The sequence below is a fragment of the Xenopus tropicalis genome, chromosome 2, assembly GCF_000004195.4.
Source record: "Xenopus tropicalis strain Nigerian chromosome 2, UCB_Xtro_10.0, whole genome shotgun sequence".
NCBI classification, from domain to species: domain Eukaryota; kingdom Metazoa; phylum Chordata; class Amphibia; order Anura; family Pipidae; genus Xenopus; species Xenopus tropicalis.
Genome location: NC_030678.2, coordinates 120,866,969 through 120,880,449, shown reverse-complemented (window position 1 = coordinate 120,880,449; position 13,481 = coordinate 120,866,969). Strand labels below are relative to the sequence as shown.

General features: G+C 36.9%; 1 protein-coding gene across 2 annotated transcripts in view; it reads left to right on the top strand.

Annotated features, from left to right (window-relative positions):
• The window catches only part of clybl (citrate lyase beta like), a 178,864-nt gene that overhangs the window by 124,935 nt on the left and 40,448 nt on the right, over positions 1–13,481 (top strand). For both annotated transcript variants that reach the window (XM_004911819.4, XM_031897047.1), the window contains exon 3: positions 3,322–3,510. In XM_004911819.4, the coding sequence (XP_004911876.2) occupies positions 3,322–3,510 (189 nt within the window). The remainder of the gene's footprint in view (positions 1–3,321; positions 3,511–13,481) is intronic.

The window sequence follows — 13,481 nt, the reverse complement described above, 5'->3', positions numbered from 1 at the left end:
ATTTTATATTGTAACAGTATATTTTAATTAAATCAGGGAGACCATTGTGACCTACCTTGAAAAGCAATTGTACCCTCTACTCATTGGTTAACAATCCCTGTTCAAAATGTCTCAACCAAGTTTGCATAAGATATAAAATTATATGGTTAGGCAAGAGAACCAGCAAACTGTTAATATTTTCTTTTTATTTTGTAATCTTTTAATATGTATTGGCAATACGTTTTAGTATTAATATTTAATAATTGTGTCTCTACTAAAATATTGGTATTGCATTTAATTTTAATTAAGCCCAGCAGATGGTAATGGGTGTACTTTCTGGTGCAGAAACATATTTTGTGATTTTAACACTGATAAAAAAACAAGATAGCCAGTTGGTGTAAAGTCTTTAACTCTAAATAAAATAGCTTTAAAAAAATGATTGCAAAACTGAATAACAACACTCTAATGCACAACCGATGAAAGCTGTTTAGATACTGGGAGGTTTTATGATTATTAAAGGTACTTCATACTAACTGATTATGCATAGAAACCATTTAGGGCATAGCTAAAGAGATGCATTGTTCAGAAGCAGTTATATTGTGGCTTTTTGTTGCTATTGTTTTTATAAGACTTTGGCCATTTTAATAGACCAGAAGTCATCTGACTTTTGTGGGTCAAGCCCCCTTGTTAAAGGGAAAATGATAGAGTGATATCACCCCACTTTCCCCGCAGCAGCCAATCAGCAGAACAATGGGAAGGTAGCAGCTCCCTGTAGATATCAGAATAGCACTAAATAGTAAGAAATCCAAGTCCTGCTTTGGACTCCTCCAGTTACATGGGAGTAGAAGAAACAATACGGTATCTGAAAGCAGTTCGAATGTGTAGCGCTGGCTCCTTCTGAAAGCTCAGACTCAGGCACAATGCACTGAGATGGCTGCCTACACACCAATATTACAGCTAAAAAAAATACATTTGTTGGTTCCAGAATAAAACTGTAAATGGTAGAGTGAATTATTTGCTATGTAAACAATGTAATTTAAAAATAAAAAGCACACCATAAAAATCATGACCGTATCCCTTTAAGAAGGGAGCCCATTAGCTGACAAAATGTTTCAGATATATGAAAATATTGCTGTATTGATTTACTTATAGTTCTAATAATATAAAGAACAGTAAATACTTGTTCAGCCCAAGTCTCACAATATTTGACCTTCATGATATGGCTCCAGCCATGTTTAGAATAGTAAATAAGTATTCTCCCCAAATCTTGCTTTAATGGGCCTTCATGCTGAGCCAGCCCTGCGTCCAGTTGCGGAAGAGATTACACATTAAAGAGTGTGGTGAGATTTTATTTTTATTTTGGCACTGCAACTCTTATCACTAAGAATAAGCACAAAGGTGCAAATAAATTATGCTTACTATGCAGACTAATTTGTTACTATGTCTTACTGAACTTACATTTCAAAAGTGAATCTACCCCTTGGTATAAATAGGGCTTAATTTGTAGTAACAAGGTTGATTGTTTAAAAGGATTGTTTAAAATGTGTCCATTGAACCCCATCAATCAAGTTTATAAATAATAGTCTAGAAAATAATCAGTTGTTTTTTCTGTGTCAATAGACTAAGACATCATAGCACTACAGTTCTGTATTTATGCATTTTATAGGATTGTGTGGTAATTGAGTTGCACTGAGATGTGAGTCTCTTGCACTGGCTCCCCTGCACTGTATATAAAAGCAGGCTTAAAAACTCATTACCAGAATTATTTCATATTTTTGTGAAAGGTTATGCATTGTATTGGACGCATAAGTCACTGCATATTTTTCAATGTATTGTAATTACTAGCAGGTAGGGCCTTGTAAATCAGTAGCCTGTAGGCTCTCTGAAATTGGATGGTTTTACTGATCCAACCTGACAGCTGTAAGCTACTGTTTCCTCACTGTCTTAAGCGGTACCACATTATAAAACTTTGCTTCTTGAACATTTTTATGTTCATCTGTTTTACATCTGCTGTCTCAGTGATTGGTATGGTAATAGAAACTTGACTTGTTGGTCTCACTTTTGCCACTATATTTACATACTACTTTACTGCAATGGAAAGCATTTTGTTCCTCTAAACTCTCTTGGCATGCCAGGATTCTCTAGCCCCTACACAAATGACTTATTGCCACCCTTGTTTTAAATAGGATTCCAGGCAATTCATGCAAGGTATGTGTTAGTAAAAATTCCTTTTGTAGCATGCCTGGCCATCTCCCACCATCTTTCAATCCAAAGTATACAAACTAACAGTAAAGGAGTTTAAAGAACACTTTAAGAAAGCCCCTGGTTTCTTAAAGTGGTTGCAAATCCAAAAATTAATGGAAGTCATTTTGGAAGTAATAGTGTTAGTAATGGTTTTGTTTTGTGTTTTATAATGATATTCAAATTGTATATATATTTCTGAAGACCTTATCGTAATAAAATTAGTCATTTTTAGGAGCCCTGTATTAATGTTGTACTGATAATAGTGGCCATACATGGGCCAATAAAAGCTCTCAACTCGGTTTCTTCTTACCAAGTCAGCATGATATGGGGCCACTGGTGTGACTGCTTGATCGATATCTGGTTGAAAATTAGTTGGAAACTTTAAAAAATCCCACGTAGGCCTTAATACATTATTATTGGCAACACCAACAATTACACTAGCAACCCGCGTGCAGTGCCAAATCAGGTCCAGATCTTTTCATTTGGCTACCTTAAGACTCTCAATAAAACATTCAATATAGAACAGTAGTAAAGCTTTCCTTTAGCTGGATATCAAGAACTGGGAGAGGAGTCAGCCTGCTTACTGTAAAAGATCAGTTTGACATAAATAAAGTATGTATCATGGTAATTTCTATTTATATTATAGTGGGTATATTTGTTATTATAATAAATAACACAAAGGTAACTCACTACAAGACAACAGTCAAGGCAAATAGGAATGTAAGTTGATTTACAAATCTTATCTTTTAGAATGTAACCATTGTATGTATGTACAATTATAGTTTATATAATCAATTGTATCTATTACCATGCATGCTGGCTAAGGTTTCTTTTCCATAATTTGAATCACTATTCTTTAAAGTTACTAAAACATTTAAATATTTAAAACCAATAGGATTGTTTTGCCACCAATATGGATTCATGCAGCATAGTTCCCATCCAGTACAAGGTATTGTTTTATTGTTGCAGAGAAAAGTAAATAACATTTTAATTGTTTTCCAAACATAGCCTCTATTGGATCTATTCAGATCCTGTATTATATTTACCTAAATAGAGTTTTCTTTCATAAATAAAGTATGTTTATCTTTTTGGTTGCAGGTTGAAGCTAGAACGACAATAGTGAAGACACTTGAAGAGCTTGACCTTGGCAGTACAGAGAAATGCGTTAGGATCAACTCTGTCTCTAGTGACCTTGCAGAAGCTGATCTAGAAGTCATACTGCAGTCAAGAGTCTTGCCGTCGTGTCTGATGTTGCCAAAAGTTGAATCTTCAGAAGAAGTGGCATGGGTGAGAGCCTAAGTTCATTTCATTACCCAGGACATACGTGCAATAGAAGACTTTTCTTCCCGTGTGTCACAGCCCTTAGAGTTCAGGAAAGAACACAACACAAATTTGTTTATGTTAAATATACAGATTTATAATGCAATTTAAAATTTGCAAGTTACATACATAGCAAATTCATAGTCAGTTGAAAATTGAGATAGTTGCTTTTCACCGTCAAAAGAGGCAAGTTTGCAGTGAAAACTGCTTCAGTAGTTGTTATAATGGGTATTGTCTTATTCTATGATAAGACAGCATTCACCACAATGACCCATCCATTGTACAGATTTGCTGCTATAATTTACTTGTATGTATGTATGTATGTATATCTTTATTTATAAAGCGCTACTTATGTACGCAGCGCTGTACAGTAGAATACATTAATACAAACAGGGTGTTAATAAGATAGATAAATACAAAGTATAATAATAAATACAGATAAATACAGCAGATAAATACTTGCAGTATAGTTGCATTTTCAGCTGAATTTATCAAAACTGAAACCAATTCAATTTCTCTAAAAATTTAGGCCAGCTGCAACTCCCAATGATATTTGCAGTTACAGCTGACATATATAGACTAAGGGGTATATTTATTATGCTGTGTAAAAAGTGGATATACTTATTAAATGGATAACAATACCTACCTAATGAATACTTAACCAACAGTTTATATCATATTAGTATATAGTGACCTGTTAAAGAATCGCACCAAACTGGAATATATATATATGGATTGAAACGCGTAGACTTTTTTGTTTAATAAATTATTTTATTTTTATATTTATCCGTGAGTGCTTTCTTGGAGAAGGTATATATATAATATATATATATATATATATATATATATATATAATATATATATATATATATATATATATACTGTATCAGAAAATATTTCCCTTTTACATTTTCCCGTTTACCTTAAGCCTCCATTTTGTGGTGATCTGTTTGCTCCCTCAAAGATCACCAGACCGGAAATAATGCAGCTCTAACTGTAAAAGGAAGAAGTGTAAAAGTAAAAGACTGAACTCTGTCCATGAATTGGCTGATAAGGCCTAGCATGTATGTGTGCCTTGGCTTGTTTGTGTGCACTGTGAATCCTGTGATCCCAGGAAAGTTTCTATCCTATGATCCCAGGCAAGTTTCTATTAAGAAGTACCCAATGGCACATACTTCAAAAAAGTATATTTCTATGAAAACGGTTTATTTAGATGAAGCTGGGTTTTACATATGAACTGTTTTATGCAATATATTTGTATAGGGGTATAGTATTTCTTTAAAAGCAAGACAGCCATAGTACATGAACAAAAATGCTGCAGAAAGGACTGTTTTAAAATGCAATGAAATTCTTATTTTTTGAAGATAGTATATACCCTTAAGACTAGATTATTATTTGTACTGTTTATTTTTGTTTTTTTGTCCATACTTCAGTTGTACAATATTTATTTCCATTGCCTGTGTGTGTCATTTGCAGCATTGTCTAATATGATAATTATTCAGCCCACATTTTTCCGTATTTTGTTTAAATAGGCTATAAAACAATGTTTGTGACACTGCACTTTACTTTGAGTTTAATGCTAGTTTTTTTAACCCTCTGGGTGCTATAGCATAGCAGAAAAATGTCTTAGAAAGCATTATTAAAAATATGCCAGTCACAATATAATTCTGCTCAGCAAAGTGTTTGAAACATGCTGCAGAAAGCACATTATCAGCAAATGAAACAAAATGACTATAAAGAGAGGAAAAAGGAATAAGGTCACTTCTTAGGGCACCAAAGAGAACAAACAGGAAGCCTTTAACTAGTGTTTTTAATTAGCACAGATATTATTTCCTGAACAGTTCTCTAGTTCTTCCTTTTTAATTGCTGACAGGTGTGTTTGGGTTTCATGACTGAGTTTTCAGCCAATAAAATCCTGGAAATGTTAAGTGGCATGTCAAATGTCTTTACAAATAGTGTAAATAATCTAATTGCTTAAAAGAAATGATATAATGTCAGTTTTATTGCAGAATCTAGGTATTTTTGTCCAATGCTATTTAAAGTATTTCTACCACATTCAGTGCCAGACAGTTTTATATATATTATGGGGCAGATTGGCTTACCAATTACAACCAAAAGAAAAGTTAAAGAAGTATATATTAACAATTCATACCTCACTACAAATAGTATTATCTATGTATGTAATCTTTATATAGTAGCATATATGCCTAGTTTTAGAAACTTTTGGTGTGGCTAGTCTTCCTGTAACTTTACAAACAATTCAGAAATTATAATAAGATAACAAACAGGCCTGCAATCTGTATATATTTTATAATCTAGAAGGGATTGGAGAACAGGTGAAGCATTGTTTTACTGGAGGGATGAGAATCATCATTAAATCTACTGATTTAGAATTATCCAGCTGGGGTCAAATAGGCATCCCTGAAAAGACTGGCCTTCAGGGAGTGTTTCAAAGTCTTGCCAGGATTGTTAATGGCAAAAAAAGTCAAAATTAAAAGTTTGATTGTGAGATATATAAAAGCAGGGTTGGAGTAAATACGCTTTTATGCATCACACACCTCACCTTAATATGAAAAGTCAAGAGCTACTAATCAGTATAGAAAGGCAAAATTAGAACCATTAAACATATTGTGCACCTTTGTTTTCCTAGGTAAAATGGCGTTTGCATCTATCTAAGTTGCATTCAGTTACCAGCCTAATCTACTGAGGGGACATATATTATAATATAGATCAAATGTTTGTTTTGGCAATAGAAACTTGCAATGAGAGGCTCTTGTTCAAGGTATTCTGGTACTTAACTTGTAGATCCATTTTATCAATGTTACCTATGTATCACCAGGAATGTATGTGTTCAGGACATAGCCTTGACTCAAAAGATTACTGTTGTGCTGGATAAACAGGTATGTACTACGTGCAGGGTTCTGTTCAAGTTTCAGCCAAATCAGCATTTTTTGCAGGATTCAGGTGAATCAAATCAAAATGAAAAGGTCAGTGAATGGGAAATCTTAAATTCACATGCCTTTAAAGCTCTAGACCAGTGATCCCCAACCTGTAGCTCATGAGCAACATGTTCCTCACCAGCTCCTTGGATGTTGCTCCCAGTGGTCTCAAAGCAGGTGCTTATTTTTTTTTTTAGTTTTGGTTGCATAAAAACCAGGTGTACTGCCAAACAGAGCCATTTATAGGCTGCCAGTCCATATAGGAGCTACCAAACAACCAATAACAACCCTTATTTGGCACCCCTGAAAACTTTTTCATGCTTGTGTTGCATCCCTCTTTTTACATTTGATAGTCGCTTATGGGTAAAAAAAAAAAAAAGGATGGGGATTGTGCTACAACTGTTTACAGCTCATACAATTATTTATACAAAATAAAACTGATTTAGTGCATCCCTAGTAATAAAAATATTTGCCAGCTGTATCATGTGTTTTTTTATATATATATATATATATATATATGGTTTGTCCCTGAGGAAGAGCACAGTTGGTGCTCGAAACGTTGGATCGTTTTCATTAAAGAAATTTTTTGTTTTCTAAAAAAGTCCCTGCGTGTGCGGCTCATTGTCTTGCTATATATATATATATATATATATATATATATATATATACAGTGGCTTGCAAAATTATTCGGCCCTCTTGAACTTTTCCACATTTTGTCACATTACAGCCACAAACATGAATCAATTTTATTGGAATTCCACGTGAAAGACCAATACAAAGTGGTGTACACGTGAGAAGTGGAACGAAAATCATACATGATTCCAAACATTTTTTACAAATAAATAACTGCAAAGTGGGGTGTGCGTAATTATTCAGCCCCCTTTGGTCTGAGTGCAGTCAGTTGCCCATAGACATTGCCTGATGAGTGCTAATGACTAAATAGAGTGCACCTGTGTGTAATCTAATGTCAGTACAAATACAGCTGCTCTGTGACGGCCTCAGAGGTTGTCTAAGAGAATATTGGGAGCAACAACGCCATGAAGTCCAAAGAACACACCAGACAGGTCAGGGATAAAGTTATTGAGAAATTTAAAGCAGGCTTAGGCTACAAAAAGATTTCCAAAGCCTTGAACATCCCACGGAGGACTGTTCAAGCGATCATTCAGAAATGGAAGGAGTATGGCACAACTGTAAACCTACCAAGACAAAGCCGTCCACCTAAACTCACAGGCCGAACAAGGAGAGCGCTGATCAGAAATGCAGCCAAGAGGCCCATGGTGACTCTGGGGAGCTGCAGAGATCTACAGCTCAGGTGGGGGAATCTGTCCATAGGACAACTATTAGTCGTGCACTGCACAAAGTTGGCCTTTATGGAAGAGTGGCAAGAAGAAAGCCATTGTTAACAGAAAACCATAAGAAGTCCCGTTTGCAGTTTGCCACAAGCCATGTGGGGGACACAGCAAACATGTGGAAGAAGGTGCTCTGGTCAGATGAGACCAAAATGGAACTTTTTGGCCAAAATGCAAAACGCTATGTGTGGCGGAAAACTAACACTGCACATCACTCTGAACACACCATCCCCACTGTCAAATATGGTGGTGGCAGCATCATGCTCTGGGGGTGCTTCTCTTCAGCAGGGACAGGGAAGCTGGTCAGAGTTGATGGGAAGATGGATGGAGCCAAATACAGGGCAATCTTGGAAGAAAACCTCTTGGAGTCTGCAAAAGACTTGAGACTGGGGCGGAGGTTCACCTTCCAGCAGGACAACGACCCTAAACATAAAGCCAGGGCAACAATGGAATGGTTTAAAACAAAACATATCCATGTGTTAGAATGGCCCAGTCAAAGTCCAGATCTAAATCCAGTCGAGAATCTGTGGCAAGATCTGAAAACTGCTGTTCACAAACGCTGTCCATCTAATCTGACTGAGCTGGAGCTGTTTTGCAAAGAAGAATGGGCAAGGATTTCAGTCTCTAGATGTGCAAAGCTGGTAGAGACATACCCTAAAAGCCTGGCAGCTGTAATTGCAGCAAAAGGTGGTTCTACAAAGTATTGACTCAGGGGGCTGAATAATTACGCACACCCCACTTTGCATTTATTTATTTGTAAAAAATGTTTGGAATCATGTATGATTTTCGTTCCACTTCTCACGTGTACACCACTTTGTATTGTTCTTTCACGTGGAATTCCAATAAAATTGATTCATGTTTGTGGCTGTAATGTGACAAAATGTGGAAAAGTTCAAGGGGGCCGAATACTTTTGCAAGACTACAGCAGTATGTGACCATATAAATCACCCCATGATTAGGAAGTTAAAGTTTATCTCATATAGGAGCTAAGTGATTTGTTCCCCTGATGGATAGATGTTTGAGCTTAAAAGCTCATCATTTAAATTAGTGGTCAGTGGCCTGTGAGCAACATGTTGGTCACCACCACCTTTGATGTTGCTCCTTGTTTTACATTTCTGACTTGGTGAAGCAAAGAACAGGAGGTAGTGGGATGGTGCAGAGGAAGAGGTGGTGATTGGACAAAGGATCAGAACAGGCAGAAGTGGGGCGAAGTTGGCGTAGAATCTGGAGCAAGGATAGAAACAGGGGAAGAAACAAGGATAGAACAAGAACAGTACAGGAGCAGGAACAAGAACAGAAGCAGATCGAGAGGGAGGGAGAGTGAGAGCAGGAACCAAGCTAGGGACAACCCACAGTGCTTAGTAGAAGGCCAGGAAGGGCAGCAAGAGTTAGGGGCAAGCCTCAGTACTCATGTGCATAGGCCAATGCTCAGGTCACATCAGTGAGGAGGGCTGACCCCAACCCACCAATAAGGCTGCAGGAGAGATAGAACATAGGCAGATAAAAGGATGAGAGGGAAAATGAATAGGTGATGAGTGCTTGCTGGCTGCTCTCCTGGTCCAATGGCTAGGGAGAGCAGCCAGCAACCAGAAGGTCCCTGGTTCAAAACCAACACTTTTTACATTTGAGTGTGGTGTAGGAGTAAAAAAGGTTGGAGATCCCTTATTTATATTCTAGATATGTCTGTGTGTAACTTGGGATGCAGACCTTAAATGTGTACAATAAGTACTTACAAACAAGATTTTCGCCTTTCATTAATAATTTGAAGTAAGACTGTTCCTGACTCTGCACCCCATCTTATTACTGTTATAGCCCTCTATCTTTGAGGCACTTGTTCACTCAAAAATATGACATTTCAGGTACTTCATTCAGATCAGAGAAAGACATTATTTCTCCCACCATTCCAAAAATAAGTTTGCATGTATAGAGGCAAAAGATATGGACATCATGTTCCCATGGGTTTGGAAATAAACCTTGTCACTGAACACAAAGTAGTTTTGCATGAAACACAATTTAAGTAAAATGGCCAGAAATTGCGTCTAATCCTCACAATAATCACTCTCCAGAATGAAGAAGCTTTTCCAGAAGGTTTCTTATAAAACATAAACTGCCCCAATCGAGTAGAGGGACCTGGGTCTTCCTAATATGTTTATATATTATATTGCCTCTGATTTTTCATATATACACTCCTGGTTTTACTTTTAAGTAAAGGACCCCTGACTCGGATTCAGGCTCTGTTGGGTCGCAGGAGGATCTGGTGCCTGGTCTCAATTTATGGCAATATAGTCTTTACTGCATGCATGAAAAAAATAACAGTTAAGCCAGCTTCTTTTACTAGTTCATTTACATCAGGTTTTAAACCATTAGAGGAAGAACCAGGAGAGTTCCATGTTAAGTTCAGGCACCTCTAGAAGTATTCCATTGAACTGACTTGTGCATCCAAGCACAGTTTGGCCAGGATATGTAACTGTGCATACAGTATGCTGAATTTGAGAACATAGTTCAAACTGCAAGTAAATATTATAATGGTTCACAAGTTGTAGAAATCATTAGTTATATTTACATTACTGGTATTGTCATTTAGAAAATTACTGTTGAAATTGCAAGCCTGTATTCCTTTGCTTGTTGGAAACCTGGGAGACCACCACTAAATACAAATATAGGCTTGTCTCTATCACAATTACACAAGACACACAGCTCCAAGAACTACGTAACCCAAGTATTAGATTAAACTTTTGTGAAGCTCCTGCACAATTCCTGCACAAATGAGGGAGTACACAAGAGTTCCCAATCAGCAAAAGCAGCCTAACACGTTTTGTCCACAAGGGACTTAATCATAGGCTATGATTAAGTCCATTGCGGACATAATGCGTTAGATGGTTTTTAATGTATTGACAGCGAATAAAGGATTAAAAATAACAGTCTGGTGTGCGAGCCTTCTACAAAAAAAAGTGGTGATCTCTTCCCTGGCTATGGGTTCGGGGCATCTGCACCCGGACCACTATAAGAATCAGGTGAATTTCTGCCTGTGACAGATGCCATCCCACCGGTGATTTACATTCTAGTCGATGGGATGGCATATCGGGGAGATTAGTCGCCCGCGTCAAGGGAGATTTGTTGCGGGTGACTAATCTCCCCATCTGTCACGGCCCTTACACAGGCAGAAACTCACCTGATTCTTATAGTGGTCCAGGTGCAGATGCCCCGAACCCATAGCCAGGGGAGAGATCACCACTTTTTTTGTAGAAGGCTCGCACACCAGACTGTTATCTTTAATCCTTTATTCGCTGTCAATACATTAAAACCACCTAACGCATTATGTCCGCAATGAACTTAATCATAGCCTATGATTAAGTCCCTTGTGACGAAACGCGTTAGGCTTTTTTTAATGCTTTCATGGTGAATAAAGGATTATAGATAACAGTCCGGTGTTGTTATTCATTGTATACTTTTGCTAAGATGTTTTGTCTAGAGATCATGCCTACCCCAGATGTTGTGCGCACAATGCTGATTTTTTCTATTTAATTTCGAAATGTTACAGAGTATATTGTATACAGGATATATTTTTAACACGCCTATTGTATGTATAACGTTCTATGAGGGGAGAGGTCAGCTGGAAATACTTTATGCACTATAAATTGGCGAATGAATCATGAAGTTGAATTCGCTGAATAACTGACTAAAAGTCTCATGTCTTGAAATTAGCAATTTAATAATTTATGTAATTGGGCTGATTACCTGACATACAGATGTACTTCTGAACACTATCAGATTATATTATTTTTATTTTAGTGGATTGTATTATTCTTTTGTTTCTTTCTTTTTTATTTTTTGTATGTTGAAATTGTAATTTCTGGATCCAAAATTTAAAAAAGTTACTGGAACCATTACATTTGCTTTTATATAACCGTACACTCACACTCATTGGTCAAAAAGATTAATTTCTGAGGTGAGATAAAAAGATATATTTAAGGTGAGATTAGAGCAGTGATGCACTAGGGCTGCATGCAGCCAATCCGTACTCTGCTGCAGTTGCAAGAGGGCCCACCTGGCAGCCTTTTGTTTGCTATGTGCACAGATTTGAAGGGGTACTGAAAAATGTTTGTGTGCATGCAGTTATTAAAAAAAAAATCTTTCACATTCTCATGTTCCATTTAAACAGGATACTGTACTATGAAGCTTCATTTAGTGTTCCTTACCCAGCCTACTGTTTTGCATGCAATATATTCTGTCTGAAAGACGTAGAAAAAAAATCTGAGCATGTTTCTTTTTTTAAAGTTATTATATTGAGCTATGAGCAACACAAAATATAACGTGTAGTGCAATTGTGTATTTAGGAGCCACATGAGGCCCCTGAAATCTTTAATCACTTATTACTATTACTCTACTAGTAATAGTTGTGTATATCTATTTTTAACTTTACTTTTATATAGTGCATTGGTTGCATTTCTGCCTTACAGCTGGGTTTCTGGGTTCAGTTACAGCAAAGGTACCACCTACACTTTTGGGGAATTTCTTTACTGTGTTGGGCCCCAACTACCATCCTAATTAAATACTTGTGTTTGTGGGTCGCCTCTGCGTCACTCCTGTTAATGGTTCTTTGGAACAATTGCTTTGGGACAAACGCACCAATTTTCATTTTTTAGAGGAAAATTTGATACACCAAAAAGAATGGTTAATCCATTTTCTAGTCTTTTCATTTAACATTATTATATAAAGATACCAGCAGCAGTGCCAAACTGACAACCGTGCAGCTACCTCTACCTGGATCACCTTCAGCGCAAGGCTAGGAATTGTCAGTAACTGGAGGGTTGCGGGTTTGACATTGCTGCCATAGAACAACACTTAAAAACTACAAGCCAAATGTTACTTTTGTTGAGTAATTGTTTATTTGTGTTTCAGAACATAATGAAAGCAAATGTCCTCTATCAATCAATGTCTTGTTGTGCGTTTCTGTCCTTTGTTGTCACAGAGAGACTGAGAAATAAAAGTACCAAAATCAGAAGGTCCCATTTCATTGCCCCCTCACTCCTTCCCAGACAGACAAATGCATCCTCCTCCTTCCTCCTTCTTGACCTTTATTTTGAAGATTATTTTAGCGATCGACTTGCTGTTAGAGCAGGACTCCTCCTTCTCCTTGCTTCTTTCATTTTCTCTGACTCATTTCAGTGAAAAGCCTTTCATCTAAAGAATGTCTTACACATTTTAACACCTATTTTTTTTTTTTTAGCTAATTCTTTTTTTATTGAAAGAAGAGGGGTTTTTTTGTATTACACCAGACATCCTTTCTGATTTTTTTTTTTATCCCCTCTCATTTTTACTTATGTTAAGCAGAAAACCTGGAAGCTGATGCACAACTGATAGATGGGCTTACTTGTTTTCTTTTGTGCTACAATCCCTTGCTCTCCTTTTGTCCTTAGTATGGCTACTTGTTTGACTGGCATGGCTTATTGGACTATAACAAGCGTAACTCTGCCTCCTTTGTACTGGGACAATTCTCCCACAAATCCTGAACAGTGGGCATTCTTCCTTACACACTACTGGGTGTGCACTGGAACTGAAAGAATTGCTGGAGCCTGCTACTTCATTCCCTCCCCAATCTCTTTGTTTTGTGGGTTTTTCCTCTACCACTGCTCCCCACCCCACAACA